Here is a 20,182-nt window from a genome sequence, read left to right as displayed (position 1 = left end):
GCTGAGATAACACCACCTATCCAGCTTCAGGATCATTCAATCAAAATCCTTAACCATGGAGGGAGAAGCAAGCCCAGAGGAGCTGCTGAAGACAACATCACAGGGTTGCTACAAAGCCAGATTCTTGGCTTGATCTCAGGAGGAATAAGAACACTGAGTAGCCATTCCTGCCTCTGATCTAAGAGTCATGTCTGAGGCTTCTCTTTTAACATGGGTCTCCAGCATATATGATTCTGAAAATAATGTTGTGCATGGCTCATAAAGCGAGGATAGCACTGAGCTACTTAAGATCTCATATGATTATGTGCTCTCTACCTCACTTTTTTTGCACTTAGAAGGGCTATAAATACAATGACTGACAAGATATCCAACCTCCAAAGTCTTCCACTTTCCATTCAATCTGCTGCAGAGTTGCTGGTAGCTGGTAATCAGAACATCAAGCTCCTTTTTCAAAGCCTCATGGGCTGCAGGTGGAGCCTTTGCTATAAAATTATTAACAGAATCTGTAATAAGTTTCACTTTCACTTCTTTCTGCATGGCTTCCTCCTTTGCCCTCTGAAAAGCAAAAGAAGGAAATTTAGTTCTCTGTTAGAAGTCTCTGATAGAATTCTAGAGGAAGAAAAACACCCCAAACAATCCTGCAACAACAAAACAAAACACAACAGAAGAGCCATTTTATTCCCAGACTTTCTGACATAATCTTGAATGCATCCAAAAAACTTTTGTTTCACTTCGTTGCCAATACACAATACTCAATACAATTAACATCTCACAACTGTTTAGTGTTCTGGAGCTCTCAGACTAGTGAAACACTTCAATTTATTTTTTTTTCCCCCAAGAAATGCTTCAAATACCTTTGCCATCATAATTTGTGAATCACGAATGACAAAAAAAATCTGTTGCAGAACAAATTCATGTACCAGTTTTAAAGGTAAAATCACAAGCAAGGCAGAAAAAAAGGAAAATATTCCTGAATGATTTTTCTCTCCTACTCACTGTCATTAACTTACATTTAAAGATAAATTGAGAAAATAGTTCTTCTCTAGTATATATTTCACACTTTTGCTATTTTCTCCTTTGCTATACAGACTCATTAATAAGTTATAAGATTTTCATATCTTACATTGTTTCCTCTGAGTACTTACTCATGTCTGTGACTGGAATCATATCACTACTGGAAATGTAGTGATGTATACACAGTGTCATCAGAGTGTACAAGTCTTCAAGAGAATTTATAATGAGAGCTCCCTGGCCTAAAAACATTAAACCAAAACCATATCCCTGACAACTTTCTTTCTCTCTGGGTCTGAGGAAGTTGATGAACCAGAATAACTGGGACCAGGCTGCCATTGCCAGAAGAAGTTTACTAGGTTGCTCTTGGCTTTCAGCTTTCCTAGCTGTGGGAAGGAATGGGATGCAGGATGAACAAGGAATTCTGATCCAGATTTCCTCTGCTGTGTGAGAGGAAAGGTGGCTGCAATCCTTTGGGGAAAAGATCATCAGGAGCAGGTGAAGGGATGCATGGCAAATGATCTGGTTATTTGCACAGCTCAAGGTGTCACAGTCTGAACACAGCTGTACTTCATCTGGGTATAGAATATTTACTAGGAAATCCATAACAGGTGTTCTATATAAAACCTTCCTAAAAGAAAGACTTTCTTTACAATGAAAGCTTCAAAAAGAACTTTAAACACAGCTCAAGGAATTAGTTCATTTTTACCTTCAGTTCCTCAACAGCTCTCTGCAATTCTTCAGGTGTTTTATACTCAAAATCTCTTTCCAGATATTCTTCCTCAGCTTGTGTTATCCACTCATGCATCTCTGACAAATCCTTTCTGAGACTCACAGTCTTATCCAAACCACCTTTTAATGCAGCCTTCTTAGCATAGGCCTTTAAGAAAAAAGATTACATGGTACTTGAAGCAAAGCTACTGTACAAACTTGACAATATTTTAGCCTGAAAAGAACTAAATTAAATCCCATACTAATAACATTGCTGTACTTAGGAAAATGTTAATGAGTAATTAGATAGATGTTAATAACAGGTAATCAAGAAAGTATTACACATGTGTATACTTCTTTTTTTTTTAGTGAACCACTGCTGTCCAGAATGAGTTTTTAACGATCCTAGAACAAGAATCTACACCATATGCTGATGTCATCTGAAAGCAAATCTGGAAAACAAACATAATCCAGGGACTACCTTCTGAAAGATGTAAAAAGAATAACTATGGGAGACTTTGAAAGTGCATCCAGGATGAAACCAGAGGCTCTTGAGCTATGAAGTCAGATGACCTTCTAACTAGTTTGAATGCAACTTACTAGACAACAAAGAAATGTGCATATCTTTCTTCAGAAGTCATTAATGGATGTCCCAGAGAAGGGCATATCCTAAAAATAGGTAAGTAAAAAACCCAATCTCTTAGTAGAAGAAACTATTTATCTTAAAGGGAAAAATACTATTGACAAATCCTTTGCCAATCACTATACAGGGGTCATATAGATCACATATAAAAATAGAACTAGATGATAATTTAGATCCCTTCCATCCCAAACCATTCTCTAAGTCTACAAATTGTGCAGCAGCTTATCAAAACTGTCCCTAACTGACTGATCCATTTACCATCTTTCAACAGAATTAAATTTACAACAAAAGCAGTAAGTTGCACTGGTGCCATTTTCAGAGTTGGACCTTCAGAGCTGATGGCTCCAATATCCTGCTTTTTGGTGCTGCTTCAATAAACATTATTTTCAGTAATATGAGGAGGAATTATCTTAGTATTTGGTCTTAATTGCTGATGTTTATTGGTTTGTTACTCATCCTTGAGGACTGCCTGTTTAACATAAATGCTGTTTTATGAAAATGTTGTTTTACAGAACAAAACAGAGTAACAATCAGCAAGTATAAAAGCAGAACTGTATGTGGCCCTGCAAAATTGCCTCCTCCTCTGTCACAGTACCAGAAGACACTTGAAAAGACTATCTGAATGTCAATTGTCAGCTCTCACAGTCGTGTTAACTGCATGCATATCAACTCAAACTGACTTTTCCAAATCCTTTCAAGAAGGATTTCCCCACAGATGAAACTGATTTTTATATTTACTACTCATATATTTTAATAGCTATACAGAAGAAGTTGTGCTAGAAATGCCCACCGAGAGGCAATAATTTGTGCTGTGTATTGAATGAAATTATTGCAGGTAGATTTTCAGGGAATTCAGAAGAAAACTGTGACAGACTTCTAAATGCATAAGGAAATACTTTAAGTTTCTGTGAGAGAAGTGCAAGGGCATCTAAATTATTAATATCACAAAAATAAGCTGTTAAATACTCCATAGTAGTTAAAGGGGAAAGACTACAGAACTGCATCACTAAAATGTCTTACAGATTTCAAAGGTCAATTTTTTATAACTATGTTTATTAGAAAAATAGAAACTGTTTTTCATATGTAAAGTGAATAATAATAATTTTAGAAAATATTAGACCACCTTAAAAGGTAACAGTTTTACTCTTCCACAAATATACATTAAAAAGGTAGACAAGAGAATAAGCAGGTAGGAAAAATTTAAAAGTAATACAACATGAAAGACATTTCCTTTCAACTATCATAAAGAATAAGAATCCAAATGCCATCAATTAAATAATAGCAATTTGTAGTTTCCTGATAATGTAAAGTTACTTACTAATAATGTCTTTAATTAAAATAAAAGAACCATCCTCTCCTGTTATGCCCCTTTCTTTCAAATTCATGTGACTACTGGAGAACAATTTATATACGTGTATGTGCGTGTACTCTCAATTCCAAGTTATTGAATTCTGAACTCTTCACTGTTTTACTGTCTTATTTCATCTGGAGTAATGACATGTGATTACAGTAATGCAGAAGAAAACACAGAACTAAATACAGAACTTGATTTTTTTGGCAAATGCCTAAAAAACACTTTCAAAAATCTAATTTTTCAGGAGCCATAAATTATATTGCTTCTAAGATCTAAGATATTAGTATGCAACTTTGTTATAAAAATAGTAAGATATTGTTCTATAATTTAGATGAATATACTTCACATATACTACTGCATGCTAAATTACAATTCCTAAATGTAAGTTTAATTAATGTGAACCAAATATGTCTAAATTCGGTTTCATATCTACTGGATATGCATAGAAGGACAGATTCTGACAATGAGAAACCTGATATTTAATCTAAAAAGAACCAGTCACAGCAGGAGACTTGATACCTGTTGGCAAATGTGTTCCCATTGAGCATTGAGATCCTTTAGTTCTGATTCTATTCTGGAAGCAAATTCTGGCTCTGCTTCACTCTTCATTTTCTTCCCAGCCTCATTAACGCTGTTCAAACTGGGCTGGATTGTCTGGATATCATTTACTAAAGCCTAAAAGAATGGGAAAAGATTAGGTAAGTGCCATTCACACAAATTTTCAGATACAGTTATCCCTATGAAAACATGGCTACATCACATTCTGTCAAGTCTGTGGTCCAGATCTCCAGTCAAATGAGCACAATCAACAGATTTACCTATGAAAATAAATTAAAAAAGAATGAGCAGCTCTTATGTGATGAGCTATGCTATACCAAACAAAATTCATTTGTAAGATATGTATTATTTGATTTTTAAATTTTATGCATGTACTGAAAAAACCCACATATATAATGTTAGATTACATATACTGTATTTTTTACAATGCTTCCCTGGTTTTGGTTGAATACATGAAAAATGCCTAGATCTTCTATTCACACATCTGAAAGAGCATTCCATCATAAAAGTGAAAAATGATGATAATTCTTGTTTAAATAATCTCTAGGAGAATGTCTGAGGAGCTTGCAGTTCTGCAAGATCACTGTGTATGTTTCATAATATTTACACATCCTGCCAGAGTATTTACAGAACTTGTAAATTCCACTGAACATATGGACAGGGACCATCATGGATTACAAGATTCACTGCACTTACACACTCTGTTGGGAGAGGCAAAAGAATTTGTAAACCCTGTGATGGAAGTATCAATACTTCACAATGCTTTAAAACTCTATTGGGATAAAATCCTGGAACTTGTAAGCTTAGTGAAAAAAGAATGGATATAATTTACAATTCTTGCAAGTTCTTTAACAACTTTTCAGTTAGAAAAGTTTGTAAATCATGTGTGAATAAGAGATACAGAAAAAGATCTTCTGGCACAGATTATGCAGCTTAAAAAATAAATATGCTATGTTTTTAAACTCAACAAAGTAAAAAAATATTTGACTTTAGAGGCCACTAACATTATTTGCTGCAAGTACTCTTCAATGTGTTGTTCCTTCTATAACGACACTGTCACTGTGTGCCTCCTCCTGATACTAAAAATTCCAAGTTTTTAACTGAATTTTCCTTCAAACCCAGGAAATGAAAGAAGTTCAAATACGCTGCAGAAGACAACCCCCTTACAACATGAATTTACTTTTAGGAAGATTAATCATTTGTGCAACTTCTGTATAAGCCAGGCTCACAGAGAGGAACTGAATATTTGCCAAGCAGGCAGGTAATACTCACTGTACATTGCTCAAGTTGCTTTTCCAGTGCTTCTGAATCTCCAAGGGCAGGCCACTCCTCCTTCAGAAAAACATCCACTTCTGCCATCCACTTCTTCAGTGTTTTAGTGTCATTCTGTTTATTAAAAAGACATTTAATTGCATCACACAAAACCCGACTGGAAAGACTGTAATTCATCCTGGCACTACAACTAAAACTCATCACAATGTAATTTCAAGATTATTGAACTGTCGGAAAAATACAAGCAGTGCAAACAAGCAAACCAATTTTATTTTGGACTGTCGTCAACACTTCAGGCTGCACTTTGACCATTTCTGTCCAAGTTTAATGTGTCTAGAAGCAGGCAACTTTATGGCTCTCAAGTTTATGCCTTCTAGATATCATTTGTGTTTAGATACTGCATACTTGTTCATTGGGTCCTTATATTGCTTCAGATTACTCATATTTGGCATTTAATTCAGTCTCACCTATCAAATATTCTGTGCTTCTATTTAAACTTCAGACTTCTTTTGGAAGTTGTAGGCTGTATTGCCTATTTTTCTACCAGAACACAACACAGAAAAATGTCCTTACTATTTAGAATGAAAAAAACCCAGTGTAACTGAAACAGATTCACTTCAGAAACTAAAATCATATAATGACTCAATGAGTCATTTCAGGAATTCTCAGTTGCTTTTTCTAGCACTAGGATAGTAATACTATTTCATAGTCTTCAATTAACTCTTGCAGTTAATAAAAAAAGCTGTACATCAAACACTTGGAAAGAGAGAATGCTACCAGTCCCAGGCAACGTTACATAATCTAATAACTTGAGAGGTAGAATGAGATTTAAAAAATGTCACTTAAAATTACCTTAAAATGCCACCTAAGGGAAACAATTAGATGTACATATTAAAATAAAAATGATGTATGGCAAAAATTTTGAAGGTTAATTCTAAAGCATTTTCTCATCAAACTGTTTTCATCAACAGTGAAATATGTATTGATACTACATGCTGAAGGCAAAGCAGAAGTAAAGCACAGAAAAGGACATTTCATTAAAATACAGACTGTGTCTTAAAATATATACAGATATGCCTTAGTAAATATTACAAGACAGGTAACCAAAGGGAATATTTACCGAATGTGATTGATATATTTAAAAGCAACAGGCTACTATGGAAAATGAACTGATTTAGTGAAAATGATCATACAGAAATTAGCAGTATACTTCAGAATGGCAATTACCAAAGCACTGTTGAAATGTCTACTGTGCATTCCATTATTCAACAGTAAAAATAGTTCAGAATCATATTTCATGATGAAACTTTAATACCTTTACAAGAATACTTTAAGTATAGTTCATTAATATGGTAAAATATAGATCTGATGGGGTTTACTTAAAAAGAGATTAGTCCCCAGCTACCAGTGAAGATCAAATGTATCACCCGCATTTTGAATCAGACTGTAAATGCATTTTGTTTATTGACTCTTTCATCATATCCCATGCTGACACATTCCATAAATTACAACAGCTAAAACCATAATCTGGATGAGAAGTCATTCAACAAACTGAAAAGACAATGACTTTTATATTGGATGTGTACTAGAGAGATTTCAGGAACAAATATAAAGGCTAAGATTGGTACACAACAACAGCTCACATAGCTTTAAAAATACCTGTTTTACAGAGAATGGTTGTGATATTCAGGACCTTCTCTTTTTAAGAGCAGTGGGCAAACCTCCAAATTTGGAGTGGGGAGAAGGGCAGGAGGCAGAGGGGAGGGAAAAGGCAAAAGTTTTATTTTCTCAAGCAAAGTGTCTTGCTTTTTTTATGTGGCAAGGTTTTCGTAGCAGGGGTGGCATCTGTGAGGAGAAGACAGGTGCTGTCCTGTGCCAGACACAGAAAGTTCCATTTTCCTCCAGTGGAATCACTGCTGGACATGGATGACCCCATGGTCAGCTAGTGATGCCTCGGTGATAATATAGTTAAGAAAGGGCAAAAATGCCAGACAGATAGAGGAGGAGAGAAAAAAGGTGAGAAACAGCCCCACAAAAAGTGAGAAACAGCCCTGCAGACAGCAAGGTCAGCGAAGAAGGGGCAGGAGGTACTCCAAGTGCCAGAGCAAAGATTCCCTTACAGCCCATGGAGAAGGCCATGGTGAGACAGGCTGCCCTGTACAGCCCATGGAGAACCTTTTAATGCCTTTTAATTTACCCCAAGTTGTGTTTGTTTTGCCCAGCTTAGTAATTAGTAAGTGATCTCCCTTTACCACAATCTTTATGTCAATCCAAGAGCTTTTCCATCCTATTTTGTCCCCCTGTCCTTCTAAGGACAGAGAATGAGAGAGTAGCTGGGGTACCTGGATGCTAGACAAGGTTATCCCACTATACCATTAAACTTGATTTCATGTCCAGCTTCAAACACAAGCAATGGAGATATAAAATTACAATTTAGAAAAATCTGGTATTTCGGTAGCTAAATTATAATAAATTGTTTACATAAAATATATAGATTATTTTATATTAATAAAATGTTTCCTGCCTTTTTTAGTCTGTTTTGATAATCTAAAAACTGATGAACTGTAAAAAAATATATTTTTTTATTCTCTACTTTTTTATCCTCAAAAAAAGAAGTATAAGAATACTTTGACAGCAAATTTATTCCTGACCAGACAACTCTACTGAATTAAGACAAAACTAACAATTACAGTTCACATGCTGCTGTTTAAATGTGGAGATAATCATGTATCATGTTCTGCTACCAACAAACCAAAGCCAAGGACAGAAATATCTGATGCAGTAAAAAGACGAAATACTGAGACAAAACACTGAGAAGAAACACAGTGTGAGGAAAGAGCTCTGAGTATGGATGCAGGACATCAGCCTTTAGAATTTTCTTTGCAATATCTCATGAGCACACAAATGTCCATTTGCATGGAGGCAAGGAGAAAAATTATAGAAAAAAATTACATTCTCCGTTTTTATGACTGATTGCTCTGAATTCCTCTGAAACCTGTCCTTGAAATCATATAAAAATAGAAGAGAAATATGTTAAAAATTGATTTTTTTAAGTCTCAGACATTCCCTGTAATGCTGCTACATGTGATTTATAAATAAGAGAGAAAGGTAATGTTCCAGCGCTGCCATTCTAAATACCTGAAATACACTTCTGCTTTCTGGCAACTGCTGCCAAGATACTACTATATTACAGATTACTTTAATTACGTAAGTGAATTCATTAAAGTCAATATGGTTACAGCTACTTCAGATGCACGAATAAGAGCTTCAGCTGCATTGAAAAAGTAAATAGAGGAACATTAGTAGCAATTTTCACTGAAATCAGAGTTTTTGCTGTTGAAACAACATGGGTAGAAACAGCCACAAATCAGAATTCAAAGTAAAATCTTGGGCAAATCAAAATCAAGCAAACATTTTAATACATTTTTTGTGCTGCTTTGATATTTCACTTGGGTGTTAATTTCTGGAAGTATATAAACGTGTTTTTTATCCTAGTCCCACAGCAAGCAGCCACCATGGGTTAGCTGAGGCTGAAGAAATCTGATTAACCTGGAATCGCTGGAGTTTGGTCATACGCTCCTCAAGTTTCTGACAATGTTCCACCAGCTGTGCTGACAGTTTCTTCCAGCGGCCAAGGACCACCTCAATCTCTGATCGGTATCTTTGACTGACTTCTGCAGGGGCTTTCCTGGACAAATCCTCCACAGTTGTGCTGAGATAGTTCAGGCCTTTTTGCTGCTCTTGGAGAGAACTTTGTAGAGCCTATGGATAAGAAGCACGTAGTACCCTGATTCATGTGTTAGGCAGTTCTCTTTGTTTCACAAGCACAGCCAAGACATGTAGGTCACCTTTGCTAAAACATGCAATGGCATCATCTACTGAGCAGTTTGGAATTGCTTTTCTCACACAAACCACAAAGTAGATTTTTTTAGCTGAACTGAGAAAATAACCAGAGGTGGTTATACTTGCTAATAGATGTGATCTACATACATTTCATTAACTTCAGATGGGAATTTACTACGGCTCTAGTGATTAAAGATTTCAAAAGAATCAAACTCTACATGGACAAAAACAATAAACGTAGAGAACCAATTCTTTGGTTTACATTTTTGATCACTTCTCAAACTTTTGCAATTCTCAGTCCAAATTTACTGCATCCAGATTTTTTTTTTCCTATATTCTACTTTTTATTTCTGAATGCTCATCAAACAACATGCTCATTAGCCATTCAATAGTAAAGTATTTTCAGACACTGAAATACAGGGAAGGTTTGTACCCACTGGCAAAAGGTGTTCTGCATTCGTGTCTGCTTGTAAATTTGACAGAAAACCTGACAAAGACCACACTGCATTTTGCAAATCAGAATTATTTCCGTTAGCATTGGAAAATGAAATCAGCTAAATCTATAAATACCAGAGCTATCATCAAAGGAATATTATATATACCATGGGGACAAACAAGGTCTTTACCTTAACATGTTAAACATCTGATAAAATTAGTTTCAATGGTGAACACCACTTTATATTATTCAACTTTAGGAGTCAATATATTAAGCAAGCAGCCACCACCTCCCGAAGACCTTGTCTAAAACCCAAATGGGCATTATTTACTCAAGATCCATAGGCTTCAGCAGGCTCATGACAACTAAAGGGTTTTGTCCTTCTGAACTTGTCACTCAAGACATTCATTCCCGCAGCTTGATTACTCACCTTGAGCTCCCTGAGTCTCTGCTCCATAATTTCATATTCAGCAACTGCAACCTGAGGCATGGAGAGTTTAGTCTCTGACTGCTGGATCCACAAAAGTACAGTGTTCATTGTCTCTTTGTAGTGTGCGGGAGGCAAACTGTCACAAACTACATTCAATGGGGAAGAAAAAGGAAGGAAATAAAGGAAGGAACGAAATAAAATGATTTTGTGATTCATTATTCCATTTGCTGACAGCAGATGCTTGATAAAAGACCAAGCTTCATTGAAGTCATTGGCTGTTTTGCAACAGATTGCAACAGGCTCGGTATGTAAGTATCAGAATTTTCAAAAAAATGGTGGAAACAGAAATATTTTGAAAAATGATGACACTTATTCTAACGTTTACAATATCTCTGCCATTTCATGAGTTGTGTGTCATTTGACTCTCTTATTATAGATCACAAGACAACCTATATGGCCAAGACAACTAGCTTAAATATGTGTGTTCAGAGATCAACTGACAAACCATTATATTCAATCCAAAATCTAATTTCAGAAATATATTAAGAACTAGCGTTCCCTTTTATGGCCCATGTTTGTGTGTTCAATGTTTCTGTTCAAGTAAAATGTTCCGTTTAAGACACCTGTTAAAAGCATAGAAAATTAATCTTTCTTCTGCAATAAAGTTGAATTTTATTGAACTGTGCCTATTGTGCCAACATTACAGCTGCTGTAAATAGACAACATCTGGCACACACATCAGCAACTCATTAGCAGAGAAATTCCCTCTGCCATCAACAACAGTTGCTTCTATACTCATTGAAAAATGTACAGACAAATAGCATGGCTGGTTGGAACTGAAATATTTCCAACTTGTAACACATAATAATGAAGCATACAAAAGCTCAAAAAATTTACACCCATTTGTATCTCCTGTATCCTCTTCCATCTTCTCTGATGTTTCAGAAAGAACTGTACTGCGAAATGACATATCTGTCCAAAAAGTAGTTTTGACAAACGCCACAGTTAAAGTTTATAAGTGCAAGCTTGCTTACATTCTCATACAGCAATGCTTGGCAGATTGTAATTCAGATTTTAACCGAATTTTTTAGTTGATCAACAGAACGTTACATGAAAAAAACCCACCTTATATTTTCAGTTAGACATCATAACAACATACTACAATCAGGGCAATTTAAGTTCTCTCTTGTGGAGTATACACATTGTATAACATACCTTCCTCATAAAAGTCTTGGCTGATCTGATTTATTACATACATCTGGGGATTTACAAAAGACTTGGTACCAGAAAAGAATTACCAAGTATCTCTTCCCTTGTGACGTATTTTTTTTTACACAGAAAGCAATAGTAATATATTCTTGGAAACACAAACCCAAACATATTCAATCTCATCAAATAGCATTTTAAATCTTTTTATTTCCTTAGTGAGATTTGTATTGTCTTTTACTTATTTAATCCAAACAATTCCTACTTTAGAATGGAACATACATTTAAACTCATCATTGCAAATGAATGGACATATAATTTCAGCTTATGTTAAAGAATTATACAATTCTTAACTGAAGTTTTATTTAGAAATATGAAATGGAGTTCGGTATTTTGATATAATGTTTGATTTCTCTAAATTATTTTTTCCTTTAAATAAAAAAACCAATCATGACTAATGTATAACTTCAAGTATTTATATAAAAGAATAACTATTTTCAATAGTAACGAAGACTGCCTCAGAACAGGTAAAACCTGCTACAGCAAACTCCATCAAACTGCATCAAACTCTTATTCTGCAAGTTTGGCAATAATAATTTTAAAACCTTCCAAACACTGCAAACATTTTGTTCAATTGCAATGAGTTACCTTCTGTAGTATTTGAGGACTAAATACAAGTTCAAATGGGATGACAGATGTTGATTTAATCAAGCTAGTGTCTTTAGAATGTGGTTACTATATATTAACATGATAACATCTTTAAATTGAGTGAAACAACAGTTTTCCGGTTTCACTTTTCGAGATTACTACAGATTACTAATAGTGAAACACTACTTTCTAATTTATGTTTTTTTTTAAACATAGAAAACTTGTCAGCATTTTCATCCACAAGGAAGTAGATTAACTTTTAGGATGACACTTAAGAAGAGCCTTTATTGTTTTTGCAACACACCATGTCAATGATGAGAATTCAGTCAAACTCCTACAGTGGGATTATTCATTACCTAATCATAACTGTTTAAATAATCTAACCCATTTATGGCCTCTCTCCGGACAGTAGGAATCTTCGAATTTCCCATGCTAATAACATAAATCCACATTCAGACCTGTTTATTTTATCCTAAAATTTGCTTTGTGATACTAATGTTTATGGATTAAAGCTCACATGATAACCAAAGTCTATTAATATGGATTCTGCTGAATTATATGAAAAAGTGAACTGGTAGTGAGAAAGATTCAGCATGTCTCTTAACATGGACCTCGCTTAGGTGTAGCAAAACTAGGCCCATGACAGAACTGTAACAAAATATCACAGAGGGAAATTGTAAATATGTTTCTGTGTAGTACCAGAATACAATTTCCATCCCAGAATGGAAAAATATTGTTGTATTAATCTATTCCACTTGTAGGAAATGAATTTTGGTGTGACTAACATTGCAACCCTTGAGAACTGACAGGCAAATACATTTAAGCTTGCATATTTATTTTAGAGAAAGACCTTAAATTTGCATATATAATGTTCAAATAGATATTTGGTTAAGATATATTTTTAATAACTAGAACTATTTAAACATGTGAAAATAGGTTTCCAAATAAGCAAAGTACTTTGGTTTTTTTTGTTTTTCCTCCCATCTTCTTTTTTTGGGACCAGATTTTTCAGTCAAAAATATTTTCCCAAATCAGAAATAAAATGAGAATACAATTATCTCAACAACTATCATATCACACTGGATAGGTTTCAATGTGTATCTCCTGCAGTCAGTACAAATCCCACTGTTCATCACATCATTATGAAAGGCAATAAATATAATCTATGAGATCATTTTAGTACAGAGTTATTCCTTCAAATGAATTAACTATATTGAACTTCATGTATTTCCAAAAAAATTCCTTCAGTAGCAATTGCAGTTTAAAACCAAGCTGATTTTCTCACAACTTTTTTTTGTTTATTTTGTTATATAAATACTTGAACCTATTCATCAAAGCCTTTATACCGATGCCTTCATAAAAGCTGTCATTCCCTTCTCCCACATTTTTAATCAGAAACTGCCTAAGTAGAATCATGAGGACTCTTGTATAATATATAATCAATGTTCTGCAAGTGATTTAACACTTCCAATTCTGTTTGTTATGAAAGTCTTAAAAAAAATAGAAGGGAATAATAGAATGGTTTGGCTTAGAAGGAACCTTAAGGATCATCTCATTCCAACACCCTTACCATAGGCAGGGATGCCTTCCACTAGATTAGATTGCTCAAAGCCCCCTCCAACCTGGTCTTGAACACTTGCAGGGAAGCCCTTCTCCAGTTTCACAAGATCTAATGTAACAGTAAAAATCTTTTAAAGACAGAAATTTTTTAAGATGGTTTTATTTCCCATCCATAAAAATTTTCATTTTTACCATGGAGGAAAAGGATAAAGTCACCCGCAGAGTAGAGGACATTATCTCATACACATTCATTTCACAGGCTGCTTTGGACTTTTGATCTTTATTTAAATAAAAATAATTACCAGAGGAAATGGATGGATGAGGGGAAAAAAAAAGAAAGAAAGAAAGAAAGAAATTGTTTGAATGCTACTTATTAGAATAATAATTTCCCACACACATCTAAGATGTATCTTCAGCTCAGAAGGCACATTCAAAGAAGGTTAAGCAAACTTCCTCCCTCATAACAGCAATGAATATTTTTGCTACTAAATTATAGTTTAGGTCTTAAGAAAAACTTACAGTTAGGAAATTTACAGGACACCTGCTTAAAATTTTCCTTCCTCAAGTATACAATGATAACAATTTCACTTCCACTTATAACCCATCTATCATGTACTTAGAGCATCAAAATAAGTTAGCAGCTCAAAGTTTAAACAAAAGCAGACATACTACAGACTAAAACTCCCAACGGTCATCATACTGTTATAGTTACTATGATTTATTGAATTATAAAATTATGCCAAGACTAAGTTGCATGAAATATATGTAATGGAACACTCTAAGAAACTGTATTAGTGGATTAAAGAGAATAGTAGTTTGCATGCAAAATAGCTGTAAGCACGGCTTGGGTAAATAAAAAGTCTAAAGAATCTTGACACGATATAGAAGGCAAAATCTTTCTAAATAAGAGAAACATCATTTGAATCCAGAAGAATAATTCATCATTAATAATAAAAACGACAATGATGACTTCACCTTTGGGAGTTACTGATCCTGCAAAGGTAGAATCAGAACTTGAAAGGAAACCACAGTGCATGAATTTATGAACAGAAACATGGAAATAAGTATGACTTTTCCTTTGCCACCTCCATCTTGATACTTTTAACTTTACCTGTGACAGAAGCCATTTTTTTTTTAGTGACTTTCTAAAAATCTAATGACTTTCCAATTTCCCTCTGAAGAGAGCCTTGTCAAAATGAGAACATGTATCTCACTCAAGACCATGGCTGAATAAGAGTTCAATGCAGCAAGACTAAAAACCAGAAGCACCTTCACGGAATTTAGTTCAGCCACAGAGGTTCAGGACTGCTGGAATGAATCAGCTGCCACACAGAAGGGAGTCTGAACCAGGGAGTGTTCACTTACCTGACCCTGACTGACAGCTCTGCCTGGGCTGAGGGGGAGTGGGAGGCTGACCAGGCTGCTCCCTAGAAATCTCTCTGACAGAACAGCAGTTTTAATGTCAAGACAAGTAAATATAAAGTGCAAAGCCTCATTTTTCACCAGGGCATTAAAAAGCTAAGAATTTCCTTGTGAAATCACATTATTAGTTCTTGAATTATTGCCACAATTGTCCATTTCACTCCCTTGTATAGATTACTGAACAGCTTGAAGCATTGTCTGATCCCTGATTTTTCTATACACCAATATCGTTGAAATTACTCTAAATTTGTTTGGGGAGGAGGGAGATCTGGAATGCTGGATATATCCTATTCAAAAGGACCTTTCAATATACACACATCACATAAAGTGAAAAAAATAAGGTCATATTTCTTTGTATTTTATGAGGCTGAATTTCTTTAATAGAAAACATTGTAAAATAGTGAAAAAACAACCAAAAAGGTTTTAGAATTTAAATTACATTTTATAACAGGATATGGTAACCAAATATGGAGAAAAAAGTGAGAAAATCTGAGTTCATTTTTAATAATATTTTAGTGACAAATCTCCTGTGCAGCACAGAGGAATTACTAAGCACTCTTGAACCTAAAAAAAACCAAATAAAACCCAATCAAACGAAACCATGACCTTCAAAAAAATGTAATCAAAACTCAACCAAACAAAAAGTATTTGAGGAAGACAATTTCCAAAATAAGAGGAAACTGTTTATGGGGGGGGAAATTCCCTTGGAAAACAGAACAGTTAAATACCCTTATCCATCAGAAAAGATAATATAGAGTAATGGAACATGAACAAAAAAACCCCCAAAAACCCAAACCTCTTATGATAAGTCAAAAATAAAAAATCCTTTTAACATAAGAAGAACCCCTAATGATGAATTTAAAAAACAAATCTTTCTAAACATGTACATTTTATGTACAAGGAATTTAAAAAATAAATACTATAACTCTCAAGCACAAGTCCTATGAGGAGAGGCTGAGGGAGTTGGGGTTGTTTAGCCTGGAGAAGAGGAGGCTCAGGGGAGACCTCATCACTCTCTACAACTTCCTGAAAGGAGGTTGTAGCCAGGTGGGGGTTGGTCTCTTCTCCCAGGCAGCTATCAGCAAGACAAGAGGGCATGGTCTTAAGCTCTGCCAGGGGAGGTCTGGTTGGATATTAGGAATCAGACACTGGAATGGGCTGCCCAGGGAAGTGGTGGATTCTCCATCCCTGGAGGTTTTTAAGATGAGATTGGATGTGGCACTTAGTGCCATGCTCTGGTAACCATGGTAGTGCTGCATCAAGGGTTGGACTTGATGATCTCAGAGGTCTTTTCCAACCCAGCTGATTCTATGAATCTGTGATTCTAATGAATCTATGAATCTATGAATCTATGATGATCTGCAAAACATCATTCAGTTTTCAGGAATTTTTTCTATGTGTAGAAAAAAGTAATTGCAATAATTTATGTAAATAAATAATTTATGTAAATAAAAGATAAAATATCTAAATAATAAATAATAAAAGATAAATATCTAAAATGCTCTAGCAAAATTTCAACATCTTCTATTAAAGTAAGGCTAAAATAAAGACATGGGATATGGCCTTTTCCCCATCTATATAACACAAGAAAAGTAGTCATTAAAGAAAGTAAAAGAAACTGAGTCTCGAAGTACCAAATTTTCCATGCTTTGGTTTCAGGGTTTGTTTGGTTCATTTTTTTCTATATGTTTTGATCCATAAGACTTTCCTGAAATGGCAATAGGCAAACCTATCCCACGTGTGATCATTCATATCTAGAACAGTTATGACAGGAAGTTAGCACTTTGGATAAAACTATGTATGAAATTTCTGAAGATCAAGTATGATTGACATAATACTCTCACCTAAAATATCACTGCAGGTATGTACTGTATGGGATAAAACAACCTCATCTTGACAGCTGAACCATTTGAGATGAAGCTCCTATGATGTAGAGCAGCCACATAAAACAGTAACAACAGTCCAGGGCTCCATGAAATATTGATTTAGGAACTTCTGTTTTCTAGCACTTCAGGAGACTCTCCACAGTCTGTTCAATGCTTTCACCTCAGAACAACTCCCTCTGCAGCTGTCCAGGGCACCCAAGGAGCATAATGCAGCATGGGGAGGTGGGAGGAATGAACATTCAGGAAGAACTTTCCCAAAGCCCATGGTTCAAAATAGTGAACACTATTTGTCTTACTGGACTAATCAACTGGTTAGTTCATGAGCAATCACTACAGTAAAATTAGATGAGGCAAAGCCGGCAATTATGCAACATTAGATAAAGAAGAAATCATAAACAAACTAGCATCTACAATATTTTTCTGTTGGTAGAATGGCAACCGATTTCACCATATTAATGGGTTTTAAATCTTACCCACTGCATGTCTTGGCTTTAGAGTCATGACCATTATACTCCTTAATACTAAATTTCTACAGCTCATTCTTTCATCACTTGCTATGGCACACTTACATTTTTTATCTTCAGTTCTCCTATGCATCTTCAGTTTGTGCATGTGTGCACATGTGAAATAGCTACAGCAGCACAGTAATGTACTGTTGTAAAAACAAAATCCAACACTCTTCATGAAAGAATTTAGGAGGAATACTATAAAAAACCACTAGAAGGAGCTAGCACTATGTCTAATCTCAAAACAGAACAGTCATTTAGAGATATTGTTGGTTTAAGAGGCAAATAATGTCTTTGTTGTTAAGTTGCATTTGTATTAATTATTAATTTAATAATCAAATACAAAAAGTGTACAGTAGTCATCGACATTCTATATATCTTTAATAAGAAACAGTCAGCTTTCTATTTTGGTATAGCATTTTCCATCTCTTGAAAAATTCGTTTTACTACAAATATTGCAAATAATGCTATAACTGTCAGTCATATATTCTGCATTGTAAAAAAGGAACAGTTGGCCACATGATAAAAAACTTGATACACTAAAGTAGCTGCTCTCTTTGATGAGCTTTATGCAGTTAAATCTCTATTCTGTGAAAATCTAGAGCAGATTCACTCCTGTAATATAATTCTCTTTTCTCTCTACTGACAGAGATGGACTGTCCCACCTTACAACCCAACTAAACAAAGACTTTTTTAGGTTGCCAAAAAATATCACTGAATCTGTCCATAAACACACTAACAAGAGGAGGTCTGATGGTAGAATTACACTGAGTGTAACCTTTTCTTCTGACCAGTGTACATTCCCTTGTTTTCCTATTAATATAAAATATGGAATTCACTGATGATTTTTGAAAGACGAATTCAGTTGCAAAAAAGTGCACCTAAACTGCAACACTGGTTTAATACGATAAAAGCAAATATAAAACTAAGAAAGCAAAATATATACAATACCTATTCTTTGCATGCTAGTCAGGCAAATTGACTTCTTGTCATGAACACTTACCGGTCTGTAGCTGCTTTTCTCTGGCATGCATATCAGCAAATATTTGTTTGAAATGGCTGGTAAAAGCAGCAAGGTCAGCATCCAGAAACACTGGTCCTTGTTCTTTCTCTTTCAGTGCTTGACTTTGAGCCTTTAGTCGTTCAATTTGAGGTTGAAGGGTTGACATTCGGATGATTTCATCCTGCATGTTTGAACAAAAAAAAAATCAAGATAAAGCTACTTGAAAAATTAAATCCATAGTGCCATGAAATCACCACTGTTTCAATGCACATTATACATCTCTTCTGCTTCCAAATACATCAGTTACAACACAAGCAAAACCAGTATTTTAAATCTCTCCTCACAAATCAATACCTCTGCTCCAAATACGATTGTTGATTGATAGCACTGCTTAAAGACAATTTAAAGACACTTTTGCAGAACATTGTCATGTTATTAGTGTAATGCTCAAAGAAAATAAGATAGATAGTGCATTAATATTTCATGCCTAAGGAACATCTTTTTCACGTGAAGCTGGGAAGAGAAAAACACGTGTCCCATAACCCTGGAGTCTGCTAGATTATGTACTGAATCTCTGCTAGATTATGCACTAAACAGCAGGCCAAACAGTCTAAATAGCATGAAGCAGAAAAGGAAAGATGAAGATGCCCAGTGATTTCTATCAGCCTCACAGTATCATATCAGAGTTTGAGGTTAAAGTAGAGTAGGATAGCTTAGCTCAGTTGGAAGAGACCTACAAGGAACATCTAGTCCAACCACCTGACCACTTCAGGGCTGACCAAGTTAAAGCATGTTGCTAAGGGCATTGTCCAAATGCCTCTTACAAACTGACAGGCTGGGGGCATCAACCACCTCTCCAGAAAGGCTGCTGCACTGTTTGAACACCCTCCCAGTCCAGTCTAAACCTCCCCTGGCACAGCTTTGGACCATTCCCATGCATCCTGTCACTGGATACCAGGAAGAAGAGATCAGCACCTTCCTCTTCACTCCCCTTCCTCAGGAAGCTATAGAGGGCAATGAGACCTTGTACACATACAACTACTAAGTAAAAAGAAATGAGGAAAGTAAGCCAAATGTACAGTTCATAGCAGAGCTACTCAAAGAGAAGCTTTCTGCTTGAAAACACAGACCCTCTGTAAGTACAATTCCAGCCTGGAAATGCCTGAAAATAGAAGTAATAGCACAGATCTAAATTTGGGGTTCAAACATTGTTTTCTGTTTGAGAGCTTTTGGAGTCAGAGATTCCCTAAAGTCAACCTTCTACAAGTATTTCATGCAATTTATAATTCAATACTACATCTCAATATATTCCTGTACATCAATATTAACTTGTAAGTAATCCCCACCCACAGAGCTCTCTACAGGAAGAGAGATAATCAAATTTCTATGATAGTGCAGCACAAAAATTAAAACAATTAGGGAGAATAATAAGTGAATTGGTGTAACCATTTTGCACAACTACTGTGATTCTGTCACACTATGACAGAATAATATTCCTCCCCTGTAGCAGAATGCAAGGTATGTATCAAGTAAAATGGTGTGCAATGGCAGAATTTTGGAATTTGAAAACTATTTTCTGGCACAGATCCTTAACAGAGGAGATGAGCAACAATCTCTAAGATACAGATTCTTACAGGGAAAAAAAAAGGAAAAAGACTTTAGGGCCACAGTTCTCTAGCTTAAAGAATCTAAG

General features: G+C 35.2%; 1 protein-coding gene across 10 annotated transcripts in view; it reads right to left on the bottom strand.

Moving 5' to 3' along the window:
- Nucleotides 1-20,182, bottom strand: part of DMD (dystrophin) — a 922,945-nt gene that overhangs the window by 646,420 nt on the left and 256,343 nt on the right. For all 10 annotated transcript variants that reach the window (XM_032679549.1, XM_032679551.1, XM_032679556.1 and 7 more), the window contains 7 exons: nt 18,490-18,670; nt 10,259-10,404; nt 9,099-9,311; nt 5,550-5,663; nt 4,239-4,394; nt 1,721-1,891; nt 373-555 (listed from right to left, as the gene is read on the bottom strand). In XM_032679549.1, coding sequence (XP_032535440.1) covers nt 373-555; nt 1,721-1,891; nt 4,239-4,394; nt 5,550-5,663; nt 9,099-9,311; nt 10,259-10,404; nt 18,490-18,670 — 1,164 coding nt within the window. The remainder of the gene's footprint in view (nt 1-372; nt 556-1,720; nt 1,892-4,238; nt 4,395-5,549; nt 5,664-9,098; nt 9,312-10,258; nt 10,405-18,489; nt 18,671-20,182) is intronic.

The sequence above is a fragment of the Chiroxiphia lanceolata genome, chromosome 2 (assembly GCF_009829145.1).
Source record: "Chiroxiphia lanceolata isolate bChiLan1 chromosome 2, bChiLan1.pri, whole genome shotgun sequence".
Classification (NCBI taxonomy): Eukaryota; Metazoa; Chordata; class Aves; order Passeriformes; family Pipridae; genus Chiroxiphia; species Chiroxiphia lanceolata.
Note: the sequence above shows the minus strand (reverse complement) of the source record. Positions and strands in the feature narration are given on the sequence as shown.